Here is an 18,767-nt window from a genome sequence, read left to right on the forward strand (position 1 = left end):
AAACAAAATGGATCGCCTGTCTGAACTATGAAATACAGCAATAATCAGGTTTCAGAAGCCCCTTCTTGCCTTTGAGCCTGGGTGTCACTGCATATGCTGCACCCTTGTATCTCTTGTCTTCTTCTGGGTGATTGATTGTGAATAGTTTCAGAGAGTGTAGCATGAGTGGTTCAAATGTAGGATGCAAACTGTGCCGATGTGAGTGTTGAGTGAGGTGCATAAATGCGATACGAGAAGAGGGCCTATGTGAGTGTCGGGTGAAAGGAGTGCGTGCAGAGTGAGAGAAGTAAGTCCATATTGGTGTAGGAAGTGTAAATGTAGGGTGAGTAGTGTGCCTGTGTGTGAGTGCAGGGTGAGCGGCAAGAGTGAAGGGTGAGCTGTTACAGTGACTTGTGAGTGCATGGTGAGACGAGATAGTTATGTTATGTTATTTATGTTTTTAATATAGCGCAACGGATACTCAAAAAGAGTGTCCCGGCGCTTTGGGTAAGGGGAACAGATTCAGAATAACATAACGCAATTAAAAAGAACACAAAAAGACAACACACACACAAAGAAACAAGAAAGAGCAGCTAGTGAGGCCTACTGGGTGAACAACCAGGTTTTAAGACCTCTCCTGAAGTCCAAAAGACTAGTCGCTCCCCGAAGTGAGAGTGGAAGCGCGTTCCACATCTGTGGGGCTAGCAGACTGAAAGAACGGCCGCCCCGGCGAGCTCTCTTAATGCGAGGGACGGCCGCCATAAGCAGCGATTCAGACCGCAGAGAGCGGCCCGGATGGTAAAAGACCACTCTCTTCTGGAGATGTTTAGCTCCTACTGCGTGGAGTGCCTTATAGGCCAATATCATGGCCTTAAAAGCGATCCGTTTACGGATCGGAAGCCAATGCAAAGTCCTAATTAACCCAGAGGCACTGGCGTGTCTGTTTAGACCAAAAATGGCCCTTGCCGCCGCATTCTGCGCGACCTGAAGCCGCTGCAGCAGGTACTCAGGTAGGCCCAGGTAGAGAATGTTGGCATAATCCAACCTGGAGCCTATCAGGGCCTGCACTGTCAGCCTCCTATGCTCCTCCGACAAAAGAGGCAGGAACCTCCGCAGCATTTTTAATAGGCCGAAGCAGGTGCCGGTCACCCCAAAAATCTGGGCTTTCATTGACAGTCCCCCATCCATCTTAACCCCCAAGTTCTTAGCCACAGGGGAAGAGCCGGACGGAGGGAACATGTCAATGGGCCACCAGGCCTGCCAGCTAGGCTCCGCATCGCACCCGAAAAAGAGTACCTCGGACTTATCGGAGTTGCACTTGAGGCTGTGCAGTTGGAACCATGAAAACACAGCCCCAAGGCAACTCCGGATACTCTCCCCGTCAAAGTCAGCCCCTCTCTCGCAAGAGAAGAGGAGCTGGGTGTCGTCGGCATATGACACGATCCGGACACCGAAAGACTCCACGACCGCCGCCAAGGGGGACAGAAAGATATTAAAGAGGGTCGGGCTCAAAATAGAGCCCTGAGGGACCCCGACTCCCAATGGCGGCATCACAGCGGTGTCAGGCGGCGTCCAGATCGTTTGCCGGCGGTCGGCAAGAAAGGATGAAAACCATTTGAGCACTGTCCCCCGCAGGCCAATCTCATAGAGTCTTGCGAGAAGGCCATCATGGGGGACGGTGTCAAAAGCCGCCGACAAATCCAGCAACACCAGCATGACTTTGCCCCCGGTATCCAACACTCCCTTGATGGTTTCAGAAACCTCAAGGAGCGCGGTTTCGGTACTACGATTAGTGCGGAAGCCAGACTGGGAGTCGTGCAAGATCTCATGAGACTCCAGGTAATTGGAGAGCACCGACTGGACGTGCTTCTCCAGGATTTTAACGAGGGCCGGCAACAGCGAAATCGGTCTATGATTGGCTGGGACCTTCGGGTCGAGCCCCGGTTTTTTTAGCAGCGGGATGACCATCGCCTGCTTCCATCCTGGCGGAACCACTCCCTGACTCAACGAAAGATTGAGAAGAGGGTTCGCCAGTGGGTTAACCACCTCCGCCAACTTACCCAAGAGCTTAGCTAGGCATGGGTCAAGTGGCGACCCCGATTTTAAATTGCCCATAAGTGCTAAGGAGGCAGAGGCCGGCAGAGATGGAAACTCGGCCAAAACGGCGCCCTGCCAAGCGGGAGAGGGAAGGCCAGCCGCGGAAATAGACGATGTTTCCTCAGGCGCTCCCGATGGAAAAGAATCCTGAATAAGCTTTATCTTGGCCGTAAAAAAACAGGCAAGGTCCGCCGCCCAGGACTCTAGGGGCACCTCTTCCGACGTGACGGTCCGGGGAGAAGTAAATTCTCTCACAATAGTAAAGATTTCCTTACTAGAGTTCGATGCTGCGTCGATTCTGTCCGCAAGATAAATTTTCTTTGCAAGGCGGATATCCCGATGGTAGTCATTCACCACGCGTTTGTAGGCAGACCTGTCCACAATGTCATAGTGTGCCCGCCAGGCCCTTTCGGCAACCTTGCACTGCTGCCGCGTAGCCCGCAGTGCTGCAGTAAACCAAGGGGCCGAGACCCGCTTAGATGTTAAGCGGGGAGGCAACACCGGGGCCAGATCCTCAAGCCTATCCGCAAGCCACTCCTGCAGGGACTCCAGGTCTCTCTCGAGGTCTCCGACAAGCGGGCAGGGGTGATCCACAGCGGCCTGAGCCAACATCTCAGGGGTCACTCGATTGAACGCTCTGGCAACACCAGCCCGTTGCTGAGGGGCAGGGACGGACGATCTAACACTGCCAGTGATAGAAAATTTGGCATAGTGCAGGGTGAGTGGTGTGTTCCTATGAGTTCTGGCAGACTATTGTGTCTGTGTGTAGTCCGGGTGTACAGAGTGCCTGTATGAGCGCAGGCTGAGAGGTATGTCCATGTGAGTGTAGGGGGAGTGCTGTGAATCCAGGGTGAGTGATGTGTTTATTTGCGTGGTGTGAGTGCAGGGTGAGTGGTGTGACCATGAGAGTGAAAGGTTTGCTGTGGGAGTGCTTATGTGAGTGCACGATGAGCAATGGGCCAGTGTCCGAGTAGGGTGAGAGGAGTGACTGCAGTGTGAGTGATAGAACCATACGAGTTTGGGTGCGGGTGAAAGTGCAGAGTGGGAGGGATGGATGCATGGTGAGTGATGTGCTTGTTTGAGGCAGATTGCAGGGTGAGCAGTGAGAGTGACAAGAGAGTAAATGTCACATGAGTGCAGGTTGAGTAGTGTACCCGTGTGACTGCAGGGTGAGTGCAGGATGAACAGTATGACTGCATGGTAAGTGGTGTGAGTGCAGTGTGATCGTTGTGAGTGGTGTGCTCCTGTGACCGCAGGGTGAGTGGAGAGAGAATGGCGTGAGTTCATGGCGAGCGCCATGAGTGCAGTGTGGTCAATGTGCGTGCAGGATGACCAGTGTGCTTGTGTGAGTCAGGTTAAAAGGAGGATGAACGGTGTGAGTGCAGGGTAACAGCATGAGTGCATGGTGAGCCGTGTAATTGTTGTGAGTGCAGAGTGAGCATGAGCATGTGGAGTGAGTTGTCTCAATGCAGGATGTATTTCTAGACACTTGGAGTAACTAAGCATATTATTCACAGTTGGCTAGTAGAGTTTCAGATACAAGTTAATCTATTGCTATTATGGCATCAACCGGGGATCGAAGAAATACAAAATTTGCTGATCCTGTCACAAACAAAATCTTTTGATTAGGGTTGCAAAAATCACCGAAAGCTGGAATTTTCCCCAAATCTGTGCATACTTCAAACAACACATATAAATAGAAAGTACTTTTAAATGTGTTCTAGAGCTGCATTAATATTCCATGACTAATAGTTATCGGAAACCAAGACAAAAAAGTAATGTTAAAAATAAATACATACGATTTTATTTACAGCCCTATTTAGTATCACAGCCAGGCCTTTGCAGGCTCCTTAAACAACAAATGGCCGATATTTTTCTCTTGGGAAGGTGGCAACCCTACTCCTGATATGCCTTTTCACTTATTGGATTCCCCTTTGTGGCAGTAAAAGTCAAATACAAATGTACGGCCTCGTTAACCTGCTCACAAAGGCGTGTAAATGGTCTTTTGAAGACCTGTGGAAAACTCGGGTGTGGCTGAGATAGGACGCCAGACACTGCCCAGCCGAGCCCACAGCAGCTCAAGAACACCACAAGGTTCGGCCCGATGACACAGATCAAGAGGAATTTAACATGTGCATTTTGCAATTGGTTTTGTGCCATGACTGGGAACGCCAGAGGTGGGGTTTGGCTGGGCCTGGCCCACCCTCTATAACCAGACCTGTTGACCGTGCTTCATATTTATGGCTGTTTTTTGTGAAGAAGCCTGGGGTGTTGCAGTAGAAAAAAAAAAAAGAGGAGACAAACTTGCTCCACGTGATGTAGGCAGGTACACCCTAGATGGCTCGCCACTCTGTACTGGGATGAGGCCTCTGTGCAGCTTACTTTAGGACAGTGATACTCAAAGTACAGCCCGGAAGCCACTTGCGGCCCTTTTGACCTTTACATGAGTCCCCGTCCCCCCCACCCTAAACAGCAGTTTAATTGCTGAACACTAATATTCTGAATTTTTGTTAAATAAATAGGCAAGCGTTTATTAACCTGCAAATAAATGCTTGTCCGTTTAACATTTCTTTTACACCTCCTTACACAACCTCTGACCCACCCAGACTCCCTACTGCCACCCTGCTGGAATCAGTGCGGCCCTCGGTCATACCACAGACCGTACTTTGTGGACCCTGGGCAAATGTTTGAGAGTATCCATGCTTTAGGGCCTAAAGCATGGATACTCTCAAACATTTGGCCATTAGGCGACCTGCCCCATGCTAGCTCGACGTGGGCTCAAACCCATGTGTCTCCTTACCTGTCAGTATGAGCGTGTTTGTTCTTATTAGCAGGCCATGCGACTGATCCTCAGAATAGAAGTTCAATCAGTGTCGCAAAGAGTCGCGCGCTAGCCTCGCCCCCAACCAACAGCAGAGTCAACGCGATAGATTGGCGGCGGTGGAAGATGTTGCGTAATGTGATTTCTCATTCATCTTTTTCAGGCGAAGCAGTCCTTAGCCACTCTCAACAAGGATGTTCCGAAGCGTCATTCGTTAGCGATGCCCGGCGAGGCGCTTTTAAATGGAAACCAGGAGTGGGTGATGCACGCAGACCTGCCGCTGACGGCAGCAATCCGACAGAGCCAGCAGACACTTTACCACGGCCACTCGCAGCACACTGCAGACCGGCAAGGTATGTCTTAACCGAGCTCCTTCTGTGTGAGGTTAAAAAAAAGCTGTAAAATAGACGAATTAAACTATCACAAGGGTTGTTTGTGCATCCAGTCTAGCCCTGCCAACAAAACTGAAAACAAAGATTAATGAAGAGATAGAACATGCAAGATTAGAGCTTCATTGGTGGGGGTGCATTTTGATAGCAGTGTTTATTTTCCGCACCTATTACATAATTGTATTTTTAAATATAGAAAGTGGTCCTTGCCAAAGAAATGCACAAATGAGGAGAGCGTTCTTCTCTATCCATTTTTGCATTTAATGTAGAGAGCCGCCTTCTTGTCTTAACTACGGCCTCGTTCTTAGTACGAATGATGGCTAATTATACAGAATAATTTATGTAAAAAATGGAGGCAAAAAAATAGTGCATTTTACTAAAATGTGTAAATGAATTAATCTTACTAAACCATTATGTTATTCAAACTGGCTTCATCACGATACTTAAGTTACAATTATCAAGCAATTGTCGAGCGATAAGAAAACTAATACAAGGTTAAGAGTAGACTAAAGACCATACAGAGTGAGGCCACTAGGCGGCAGCAGCGTTCCAGACATAACATTTGTGCGTCGCAAGGTGAGAGATTCGCACGAGTTTTTGGCCTTCACTGCTCTTTTACTATGTGTAACATTGTGTCAGGCTATCTACTGTTGTCTGCTCTTGCGCAGCGTTTTCGCATTTCCAATAACACACATATATAAGGGCTTACGTGGAAAATATAACATGGGTATTTCTACAGAAGCAAACTCTTCAAAAGAGTACAACTTAATGTAAGGATATACACTACATATTTCTAGACCCATTTTCATTTGATTTTAGGCTTCTCATATACAAAGCTTCTATAGTCCTGTAATGCTTTTTTCTGCACACTGGGGTACTCGATTTTTCGCGTTTGGTCAAGGAATAAAACAAGAGTTGGGTGGGTCGCATGTTCACTTAAAGAATTCCAAATCGCTTTGCTCCTGTTTCTTGAATAATAAGCATTATAAGGAACTTCTGTTTTTCGGTGGGCAGAAAACAACCATAATACATACGTAGTTGTTAGAGGAACTGTATGGGGAAATGCGACGAGCGTTACCGCGGCCAGGCTGAGACCAGAAATAGGCCAGTGAAGGAAAAAAAAAGCCCAGGGTTGGAAATCGGCATTACGTGGTTAGTACTGCAGTTACTTGTTTAGCATATTTGTATACAATGCACCCTTAAGAAGTTCCATAAAGTCTCTAGCATTTTTACGGTTGTCTAGGTAGGGGACGAGTTCTTATCACTCTACGTTTAAACATATCTCAGCATACAGGGCAAATGCCATCCTCGTGCACTTGGATCAGGCACCCATTAGCACCACAATAAGCCAAAATGACACATCTCCTCGTCCTCATTTCAGGTACTTGGCAGGGTAGCTCAGGTCTCTTCATCACTGAGTATAGTCGATGTTCCATTTTGATCTGATGCCAAAACTATTGCTGAAGAACACAGGGATGTCTGCCCACACCATGGAAGTAGATGAAATGGTTACCTTGCCGTTAAGGGGATACAGCAGTGGCGGCTCCTCCGCTAAGGCGGAGGAGCGTCGCCCCGCTGCTATTGCGGCAGTGAAAAAAGAAAGTGATAGTATCAAGAAGTTATTATCAGTTTCTTTTGGGAGTCGGGGCAGGGCTGGCTTCCTGACGCCAGAGCAGGGGTGGAGTAGTTTGCACTAGGTTGGCCAAACTGTCATGTTCTCCATTGAACTGTGTTGCACAGCCCCGTGGAGAGCATGCCCAGCCTTTCTAGGCACTGCGTAAGCATCCAAACGGGATGCTCAGGCCAATCACGACACTGCTGCTGCAGCCTCGTGATTGGCTGGGCGAGCCCGGAAGCCTGTGTGCTTCTGTTGCTTCCAGCGGAGGAGTAGAGGTGTGCGTTGGCTGGAGAGGCGTGCAGCGGTGAAACTAAGTTTTTTATTTTTGCTTAAGCCCCCCCGTCTCTCCACCCTCCCGCCCACCACACCTGTTCTGAGCAAGCTGCCACTGGGATACAGGTATTGTTCACAGATTGGAGTTTAGTACTCAAGAACTTTATCTTCCCATGGTCCTATGGGAAGACAGCCTACACCTTCCAGGTAGCTATGGTAACCCTCTTGTAGAATGGTGAGTCCTTCAGAAACAGGATGGAGGTGATGGGGACTGTTGTGCAACTCCATGCTGTGTCCACTTGATGCCACCAGTGGTCTGCAAATAAGGAATAATCCTCTGAAGGTTGATGGTATTAAAGCCAGGGCCCCTCAGGATATCACCCCAAGAGGGGATCATGCACGACTCACAAGGGTGGAATCCTGTTGTGTGCAACAGGGATCTGCGTACTTGGCACGGAGTAAGGCACAGAAAAGTTGACACCGACACCCAACCGTTGGAGTATCTGCAGATTCTGTAAGTAATCCGATGCCAACGGATTGATATGAAGTGTAAACAACAAGGGAGCCAAGATGCAGCCCTGCCTGATGCCACTCTCTGAACCAAAGGAGGATGTCCGCTTCCCACCTAGTCCACATTTTACAGAGGCAAACCAGTGTCTATGTCGGGCAGCTAATAAGGTGACAGAAGGGTCTGACCTATCTCCATTCTTAAAGGTAGTTATAAAGGATCCCACGTTTCTGTAAAATCCAAAGGAACACAGGCTACATTTGAAATCATGGAGTTAGAGAACCCCACAGACCAATGTCTTCTTTTTGAATATCCATGGAAACCCAGTCAGGCCATGGGATCTTGTTCCTTTGACTAGCTTTAATAAACATTTGAAATTCTTAAAATGTAAAATAAAATTCAGAAGATGCTTCATTTGTTCTGATGAGCAACACTTCACTTTCTCCTCCTCAAATCGAGGTTTCCGAGATGTTCTAACTAATGTCACACCCTTTGCTCCCACCAGACATTTCACGTGTACTTGTATTTTGCTTTCTTAATCATTTCTTTATAGTGGGTTCACCTTTCAGTTATTAATGCTTAATGCTTTTGTAGAGGAACACTTTGACACCTGGGAAGAGATCTTGTTTACCTTTATTGCAGGCTTTAGAATACCATTTGGGTTCATCAAGGGTAGGTTTAATAGGTTCACGAGAATATCATGATTTTAAGATGCAGATATAATTTTTTTAAAGCCTGAAAGAGCTTATTGCATATATGAAGGTCTACACACTATCAAAGTTTTGCCTGGTGTTAGAAATCACTTTGTATGAAATGGAAGAGGGTTGGTTACTGTCTCTTGCCATGGGACTAGGATACTGGTATTTAGGGATAAAACCGGTCCGCCTTATCAAAGACAAGACAGTATGGGTTATGATCACTTTGGGACATGAGGTAATTTCAAAGGAGCAAATCGAGTCCCACAGACTCACAGAGACTAAGGCTTGATCAATAATTGAATGTTTACCTTTAACCACAAAATTTGTTCCGGTAGGCATGTCAGGCGGACAGCATCCCAAGGCACTTATACGATTGTAAGAACATATACAATTTATTAGGAATCTCTCTTGACAATCATTCCTGCAATTAACAACCTTTGGCTGAGGACCCCTTCATAAATCTTTGGTTCACACAGAATCAACTTTAGGTCAGTACTGGAGCTGATCTTAGCATCATAACCTCCCAAAATATCAAGGCGGAACAAGTTGTTACCTCTTGGTCCAGTATGCATGTTATTAAAAAAAAATCAGATCTGCCAAATGCAGACCAAGGTCCCTACTAAAGTGATTAATGATAGGTAATTAAAAGGATACACGGAACATTTAAATAAAAAAGCTAGAAAAAATACAAAATTAGGATTCGGTGTGTAGTCGTGGGATTTTACACGAACGAACCAGATACATCAAAATGACAAGACCACCAGGACGATGTCCCTTTAAAGAAGGGTACAATTGTGACGGCAAAGGCTGATAGCCATCCAAGCACAGACTCATTAGCCCATGTTGCAGATAACAGTGTGATATGATAATTACAAAGGTTACCTACCCTGTATCTTAAAACCTTGGGATTAACCCAGCAGCGTTTCTAGGCTGGATATACATTTTTGGGGAATCCACCATGTTACTAGTTGCTCGGAAATTTCGCCCCTGTCATGTTATCTTCCTTTAGCGGGAATGTATCTGGAATTTCTCCTGTTGCTGGTCAATCATTTGTGCCAATCGAGGAAAATAGCATAAACATATACCTTGATGAGAGACAACCTAAATTGCATTTAATGAACCCTGCCCTAAGCATGCAAGGCAACACTTTGGACCAGGAAACTGTCCAGATGACATTGTGACACAGATGATGGCAATAAAATAGAATTGCATACACTTAATGTGCAGCCTTGTGAGTCAGAACTGATTTAAGCTGAATATCCAAAGAGAGTTGGTTATTGTACTGAGAGTATTCTTCATAGTCAAAATCCATACTTTGTGTGGAGCAAAAGAACAATAAGAGGAGAATTAGAGTATGGCATACACTGCATCTCTAATTTCTGCAACCACAATTAGTGGACCCTGCCACCAACACATGAGAGGGCACGCCACACCTCGCTCTTCCTAATTCAGACCTCTAATTTCTGGCATCGTTACAGGCTGGCAGTGCTTGAATGAAGGGGGATCCTACAGGATTCCTGATCGGTAGCTAATATTGAGTCAGATCGGGGGATCTGCCTGACCTCAGGGAAATATCATGAATTTGTCCATGTGTAATTTGTCAACACAGGGACACAATGCAGCAGCCCCCGTACATTGTCGACTATCTGGTCAGAGTAGCAATACGCAAGGGGCAAGAGGGCTTTCTTATTTTGAGTTCCAGCTAGACAGAAAACAAAGGCCAGATTTAAAGGTCCATCAGCCCTCCTTTTGGGAGCGTATAGTCCTGGCTGTGAACTATCTGGAGCCTAATACCTAGATTCCAGGGCAATGGAGTGGAAAAAAGGCACACAGCTTGTTATCACTTCAGAAGTACTTAAGAGAAAGTACAATTTGGGGAAAGCTTTTGGCTATTTTCAGTCCCTGTATATTAGAGATATGTTTACCATGTAAGAATGACAAGGGTATCAGTCTGTGCAAGTACTTACACGATTAACAATTTAAATAGCACTCATTTTTTTATGCAAGGTGTCCGAGTGCTTTACCTCATGTACACATTATAGATTGACAATAAATCATTCAAGTGTGTGAATTGTGTTACATGATATTATGATATTATTGTGTTATTGCATAACGGGTGTGGAATTTAATAAAAAATATCGACTTGTCCATTGGGCAGGTTGCTTCATAAATCTATTTGTCCTGTAACAAAATCCACTTGTCCCTATTGTGCAACGTTATGCGGCTACAAATTATAGTAGCAATCTCATTATATAAGAGCTCTGATATAGCCTTTCTGAGTATGCCAGGGCTTATACCACAGTAGGGTTTGAATACTAGCAAGTCCCTTATTTTGCCACATTTCCGCACATATACATACTGGGGTTGAAAGTAGCAATAGTTCCAGGGTTGGAATGCCCTTTTGACTATGTGCAAACCTACTAACTTGCATGTTTTAAGGGTTTTCGCAAACTCTTTTCTAATCTTTTCCCATACTGAGAAAGGTTGGAAATTTTCTCCTGAGAATAGCAGACGTAAAACTTCTTCCAGCGCTGCACTAGACAGTGAGGGTTACACTTGGTTTCACTACGACCAGACTGACGGTTACTGTCGGTTACCCCTAACACAAAGCACCAATGATTATATGTTTTATGTTATATGTGGGACTATAGAGATGCAGGGACGTTCAAGCCTATGTGCCCTGCGAATATACTGTACAATCAGCAGCTATGGCACTGGGCTGTGTACCCCTGTATGTACAAATGCAATGAAGACTACATGTTACTTGCTGTATATTGTAAAAAAAAAAAATTGTAAATGTCGGAATTTGTAAAGCGCACAGCTACCTCCACCGGAGGTGTCCCGGCGCTGTCCGTATACCGCTTAGGAACCCTTCCTGGCTTTCCTGGGAAATGTCCACTCCTGGGCACCCCCCAGGTGCAGCCAGGCATCCCAGCGCTTTTGGGGCCGTTGTGGAGACTAAGCAAGCTATTGCCCAGAGTTGCAGCGTGGGACCCATGATCAGAACAGGTACTGATGTGAGAATATCCAGTCAGGGGAATTAATGAGTCGGAGACCCGCCGAGGCGGGAATCGAACCCTGGGCCCTGGCCAGAGCTCTGCATCAAGGTCTGCCTGCTCTAACCATTGAGCCACACTTCTCCATATTGTAAACGTTTATATGTTCAGGGTGCATGGCAGGGAGAAACACAGTCTGCATTTAAATGCAACAAAGTTCTTGGGGTTGTTCATACCAATAAGACTTTATTTTAACCCAAAGACACCCATTGTAGCAGCCTTATATTAACAGAATGTGGAAAAACAATAAGGTTCTAGTACAATGCCTTGCAGTTTGCATGCTGTCCTTGATGCTGGCTCATAGCTCTCTGCAAAAGAAGGATTGTAATGTATGAACTGCAAGTATTTTAAAAGGCAGCCTTTGCAACCAGATAAACTAGAACAGAGCTACTATCCGGTTTCTCATTACCATTTTTTGTTGCAAAGTATAAAAAAAAATGTAAATTGACTGTCAGACTGCTTTACATGACTCCGTCCCTTTTTTTTTGCCAAACCATGACCCCAAATTTTTGAGTTCCTGGGGTAAAGTTTTTCAATTATAGCATTGCAGACATCCTCCGAAAGCTGTTTTTGCAACTGTGATTTCCTGCTTCTCATGACCCACCCGAAGGTGTGCCAACCGCCTCCGTATTGTGTGTGTGTGTGTGTGTGTTTATCCATCCGCCTGTCCGTTTATTCACCTATCTCTGAGCACGAGCGGGTCACCAGTGTTTTTTTTTTTTTAGAGGGGTAAGTCCCAAGCAGTATATATGTGGGAAAGATAGATTACCTAGCATTTCCATTCTTAAAAGCAGCACTCTGAGAGACCGGTCTGATATGTAAGTGGTCCCTTTGATTTGCACATGGTGTATAAAGGCAGCTACTGGACACATGAGTTCTTGCTTAGAATATTCTTTCAGGGTTGTATTCTGTCTGGAAAATGAAAGCTAATATGTCCATCCTTGAGCTTTAAAAAATAAAATATGTTCGCTGTGTGGCAGAATTGCAGCCTGAGGAGTTCAGGGATCATAAACATGGTCAACTCCACTGTATAAGCTTGATATTGAAAGGAGGACACGGAAATTTGACCACAATGTAAACCCCGACATTAAACCATAATTGTTCAGCCAGAGCTACAGCTTGAAAGAAATGCAAATAGTGTGAGATTCAAGATGGTAACTGTACAGAAACTCCCGTCGACACCTAAAAAGGCAGGTCCTAGCAACACTGGAATCAGTGGCAGACTCAGACCTGTAAATCGATAATTTTCTTTGTTTTTTTGTGCAAATGAATGTCACTGGTGCTTCGGTTTGATTTGAGTGGATACTTTTATAGCATGTAGACTTTGAGGTGCTTCATTTCTTGGTCTGCAGCATACACTCTTATGAGGTCTTTGACGTTAGTAGTCCAATAAGTACTATTTGATTTCTTGAAGTTAACCCCTTTGGAACGCTCGAGCTGTGATCCTCTGCTGGCGGAAAGGAAAGATCACAGTAGGGCGTGCTTCCATCACTTAGATTTCACTACAGTGATGTGAGTTACTTAGAAGGTCCTGCATTAAACCTTACCACAATACCACCCCAAGACTACCAGGCAGAATACATTGATTATATTAGCATTGGTTAGTGTTAGCATTAGGTTTAAAGTTAAACACAGGTGCATGTTTGTGAGAGGTGTGCGTCATGCGTGTCCCTTCCTGCACAAAAAAATCGTGCACCATGGAGCAAAGGTGGCTGCGTGGGTGCTAGGATGCCAAAACGGCGCTAGCACAAGGGAGGAGGACAGGTATTGGATAAATTTGGCACATTCCGGCTCTTTCCCTGTCCAAGAGCAGCGACAGCAAGGCATCCTGCTGCCAGCTGCCCTGCGCCACTATTAAAAAATATATATATGCCCCTTAGTGTTTGGTTTTAAGGTGAGGCTTTGGTTTAGGGTTTGCGTTAGCTTTGATGTTATTGTAAGGTTGAGTTGTGGTGCTTGATATTGAGCATAGGGTTAGGGCTAGCATAAGGTTAAAAACCATGTTTTGGTTATGGTGATGTTCCCGGGTAGGGTTACTGTTTGTGTAGGTCCAGGGTTCTGCTCAGGATTATACTAAAGGCACCAGTTTAAGGTCTGCTTGGGATTAAGGTAGAGGTAGGGGGTTGGGGGTAGGATTAGAGTTGGTGCGAGGGTTATGGTCCTGGTTGCGGTAAGAGGTAGGGTTAGGGCAAGATGTGTAGTGATGCAGATGTACGCTCTATCAGTGGTTAATTTGTAAACAAATAAGTCCCAGGGCTCTCTTCAGGAGGCCCCTTACACCAGCTCATCTCTCCTGTTAGTGCCGTCTAAAACAGAACCAACTGTTAGCCATGAAATTGGGGGGGGCTAATGGCCAGAGCTGCAGAATTCGTAGCTGGGGAACCAGGTTCCAGTCTCCGCGAAGGCTCAACATCCAGTGATTCTGGGTAAATCACTTAACCTTCACGTAAATTATTGTGTCCTTAACTGGTGGTCATGAAAAGCGCTGCTGTTGAGGATTAAGTGTTGATGCGGGGCACCGAAAACCACACGCTCAAATTAAGCACTGCGTTCAATGTTCTGATTTGAATGTAGCAGTTAAAATATTTGGCACTTGATCAATGTAGTGGTAGTTCAATGCAGTTTTTATGTGATGATACTTCGGTAATGTACTTGTCCATTTGATGACATCCAACCTACAGGAGATGGTGCTGGTCCTCAGCAGATGCATGCTCCTCCTCAAGGAATAGCAGCTATGGTGCAGATTAACTTGCTGATAGTTGCAATTTGAAAACAAACCAATCCATGAGCCTTTTTTCCGAGCTACAAGATATCAGTTAATGGCTTCAGATGGAAAATATGATTTCCAGTTTTGTATTATAGAAAAGTATATAAAGTGCAAGCTGCAGTAGCCGCCTGAGGAATATTTTGGGTCCTTGTACTTATTTCGTTGACAAATTAAGCACGGGCTCACCGTACACCCTCTTGAAGAGATGGGTTTTTAATAACCTTCTGAATTTGCTGGATTTGAGAAAGTCAGATTCTGTTATTCGATTTCATTCTTAGATTCCATCTTAAATGTGGTGGTCGAGAGCTCCCCGAATTGAGCCTTGAACATGGAGTGTCCTTTCTCCAAACATCATGTATCAAGTGTGTCATAAGGGCAGCAAACTTTGGGAAACATTATGCATGTGCAAGGAAAATAAAGAATATCGACACTCGGACTTGTGATGAAGTTAATTAGACCAAGATGTTTTGAAACACAAAGTTATAATGAAATAGAATAATTTGGTGTGCTGCTAATGTTGGTTTAGCAATGTAATAAAAAAAGTTAATTGCAGATAGGGAAATTATTTTAAGTTTGCTAAGGTGCAATATCAGATTGTTCTCTTCAGAATGTTTTATGTACATGCCTTTCACATATTTGTAATGGCTTGGTTAGTGCATGTATCTTTCTTTTTATCTCCTTTATGCTAAAGTGTTACTATTACTTCCCAAGACAGTAAAAATCACTTGGAAGAGTTTTCTTTTCATACCTTTTGTTTCTATGGTTTTCTGTTTCAGGTGTCAAAGTGAGTCCTTGCCATTCGCGACAGCCGTCTATAATATCCGATGCGTCGGCAGCCGACGGCGACAGATCCTCGACGCCAAGCGATATCAACTCTCCCCGACATCGAACGCATTCCCTCTGCAATGTAAGACGGTAGTGTGGGTCCCTTTTCACTATTATTCATACATACTGAACAGCCACTGTCATGTTACTTTGTATCTTAACTTGATGAACTAGCTCCTTTGTAGGACAGACCTGTGTTAAGAATATCTGGACAGTCCACTTGGATGCCTCCTATCGTGGCCATAAAACAGATTATCCGAAATACCCATGCATGCGAAAATCTTTTAGTCTCTTAAATCCACCCTATGAATTGTGGCCATGTGTGAGTCACTGTAATCAGTCCCCCAGGTTTTTGTGACCTGGTATAAAGTCATGGCTTCTTTAAGCTTTTTGACGGATGTGAATACAGCTGAAATTTTGCCGCACCCCTTGCCATGTGCACCAGGAACATATTTTCGTCTTACAATTTTTAAGGAAAATTTTCCTATATACACCTTTGAATGGTCAACACGAGCATTTTCTTTTATATTTTAGAAGGGTTTATTTTTTGAACATTTAAGGTTTTCCCTGTTTAACCCAGGCTCAGTGTTCATGTGGTTCAGTATTCTTCCCTTAGGCACTACAACCTGAGGGTAAGTGGGTACATTACGTGGGTAGGGGGGTGTGTAGGTTTCATTGGGCGGGGGAGCCCCGGCTGTTGGTGTGATTGGTAGGCTGTAACTGTTCATGTTCTTTATCTTTTCCCCACCCCTTGGCAGACCGCTCTACAGTGACCCCTCTGGCTGAGGACCAGGCTGCAGGACTCCTCTGTAAGCGCAGACAGTGCACTGATGCATGCTGTTAGCCAGACCTTCTGTGTCACTCCTGATTCAGAATGCTATCCCTCAGTCCCCACTTTCCCCAAACACCACCACTGACCCTGTGTTGAATCACAAAGGAGCACATACCAGAATGCACTGCAACTTGTAACCTGTTTCTGTACCAACTTCAAGCTACTGTACAGCAAATACCAAAACCACCTGCACGCCGTGTACAGCACATGCCCTGATTACACAGCAGGTTACAACAAATACCTAGATCTACCCCATGTACCTATACCTAGATCAGGGGTCTCCAACCTTTTCTGTAATAAGAGCTACTTATGTTAAATGAAAATCACCCCGAGCTACTAATATTGTTAGAGTTGTAACTGTGACATTAGACAAGATTACTTCAGTGACCACCATATGCAAGTACATCAGTAATGTTTGCCGGCAGTAATGTAAAATAGACTTTGTCAATGGGGAGTTCCTCTATGTGGGGAATACTATATTTCTACAAGCATTTTTTCATGAGACCTGAAAATGTTCATCTCCATTACTGCTTTTCAATTTTGGTTTAAATATACTAATTCAGCTAGGAAAAAGCCTCTAATGTAGTATGCTAGGCAGCACATAGGCGAGTTACTTTAAATCTGCTGGCGAGCTACCTGTAGCTCACTAACTACTGGTTGGAGAACCCTGACCAAGACCCACTATAGGGCAATATACAGTAAAGATCCCGCGCATGGCAATTTACGGGAACTACCTGGACGCTATGCACGGCAGTGCACAGCACATACTCCGATCCATTACATGATGGAGGTCCACTGCGTGCAGTACACAGTCAAAACGCCAACCACTGCATGGCAGGTTACAGCACACACCTGTCATCAGATACACTCTATAGAGTTGTAAACATTTGCAATGTTCCCCTGCCTAACCATGTGCAGCCCACAGCAAAGTTTGATGCGTGACTCGGAACAGTGCATACCTAGATGACCCACTGCGCATTTTGCACTCGTGTGCAAATCCAGTACACAGATCCACTGCAGGTCACTGCAGCATGTGCCCCCACTGCATGGACCTCTTCAGTACACTCCCAGACACTGTTTGACATTGTTTAAGCACTTACCCAGCTCACATCATGGTCATGTGCATCTAATATCCAGTACTTGTCAGTGTATATCACATACCCACTGCTTGATGGTATATGCCCAGGCTCTCTGAATGTCACTGAACAACTGGCGCCAAGATCCCCTGCACTGTAATATACAGCTAAAGTCCAGTGCCTGTCAAAGTGCAACCCATACCATGACCCTCCGCATGGCACTGTCGAGCACATAGCTTTGTAAGATGTAACACAGCCATTCAATTCATTCTGTTTCAATTAGTTGTCATCTTGTTTGTGTTGTGAATTCAAAGTTGTTTCTCACCAAATTAAGTTAAACTCAATGCCTGTTCTCTGAAATATTTCATGTAATTGAGTGTCAAGTGCAACAAGTATAAGTAGGCAAAGTGAAACCTCTGCCACTGAAGATAGCACATATATAAGGGACTTTAAAAAAAACTTTTTTGTTTTACAAGAGTCTGAAAATCGAGCATGAATTTTGGAAATGTATTGGGGGGTTTTTTCGTTGGGGAAGAGGGCCTTGAAGACAATAATTGGTGCCATTTGATGTATAGTTCGTCTCACCTTGAAGCGCTTTGAAATAGAATTACAGCAGCCTACCACTATAGAAATAAGTTGTAATATATAAATATATTCCATTTCATTTTTTTCAGGCAGTGCTACAATTGTTTTACCTGGTAAACTCTTTAGTATTTGTTTTTCATGGCATTTATCAGGGCTCTCCAGAGTCTGTCCTGGGGGTCCGGATCCATGCCAGATTTTAAGGTTTCTACATTTATCTAAATGTGGCTATGCTAAAAATCTGGAATGTATCCGGCCCTCCAGGAATGACTTTGGAGAGCCCTGGCATATACTGAAGAGGCAGCATGGGCTATGGTGCCTTTAACTGCTATTAAAAGATTTTGGCAGTGGCCAGTAGCAAAGCCCTGTTCCAGGACGTGTAGGCTCCTGCCATTGGCTAATCCCTGTAGGTGCTGCGGGTGGTTCACAATGCTTATTATTACAAACTAAAGTGACTTACTCAAAAGCTGTTTTATAATGCAATGTATGGTTCCCTAATAACATTACATACTAACCTACGTTAAGTAAAAACATCTTAAAATGATGATTACCCCAATAGTAAATTTCTTGTCATCCATGCTTCCCTCAAAACTTTCACTCTCTTTCTTCCAGGAAATTAACAAACTTACTTCTGGATTTCTATGGAAATCGCCCACATTAGGGGGTTGTAGTCTCCCGTATTGGAACTAATACTAATTAGCCTTCCTAGCAGCCCAAGGGGAGACTTGGCTTCTCTCAGACTTCCATTACACTCCCCCGTAGGTGCATATTAACCGAGAACGGTGCTCTCCTTTTAGCACACATTCCCTTCTCACAATATAAAAATGTACGTCTGCACACTCTCAGCGTATTCTTTCTGATATGGTTAAGTGTGTTAAAATACCTTGGCAGACGACTCTCCAAACCCATTCTTAAATCATCCAGCTAGGCATCACTATGGCTCAACCCCAACCCAAGCTCGTTACCGACATCGATCCTAGCACGGCATCTCAGTGGGCCTCCAAAGACATCAGATTAGGTGGAGACCTCTATGATACTAATCATGATCCTCTTCACTTTTCATCCTTAACTAAGAAACGTAATTGTAGTAACATGAATTTGTATACTTTTTTAAAACTCAGTCAAAATTTCTAAACTTGTCCTTTCTGTGGACTTTAGGAATTACCAACAAAAAAAGATAAATATATCTATCAGAGAATTATTAAAAGAAACACAGAACTACAAGTTGTACTGAAAACTGAAACAT

At 44.7% G+C, this 18,767-nt stretch overlaps 1 protein-coding gene across 10 annotated transcripts in view; it reads left to right on the forward strand.

Annotated features, from left to right (window-relative positions):
• KAZN (kazrin, periplakin interacting protein) overlaps nucleotides 1–18,767 on the forward strand; it is a 970,648-nt gene that overhangs the window by 902,177 nt on the left and 49,704 nt on the right. For 8 of the 10 annotated variants that reach the window (XM_078642779.1, XM_078642789.1, XM_078642780.1 and 5 more), the window contains 2 exons: nucleotides 5,061–5,250; nucleotides 14,983–15,113. In XM_078642779.1, the coding sequence (XP_078498905.1) occupies nucleotides 5,061–5,250; nucleotides 14,983–15,113 (321 nt within the window). Of the gene's footprint in view, nucleotides 1–5,060; nucleotides 5,251–14,982; nucleotides 15,122–18,767 lie in introns of all 10 variants that reach the window. The other 2 variants (XM_078642788.1, XM_078642785.1) reach the window with 1 other exon arrangement.

This window comes from Lissotriton helveticus, chromosome 5_1 (genome assembly GCF_964261635.1).
Source record: "Lissotriton helveticus chromosome 5_1, aLisHel1.1, whole genome shotgun sequence".
Classification (NCBI taxonomy): Eukaryota; Metazoa; Chordata; class Amphibia; order Caudata; family Salamandridae; genus Lissotriton; species Lissotriton helveticus.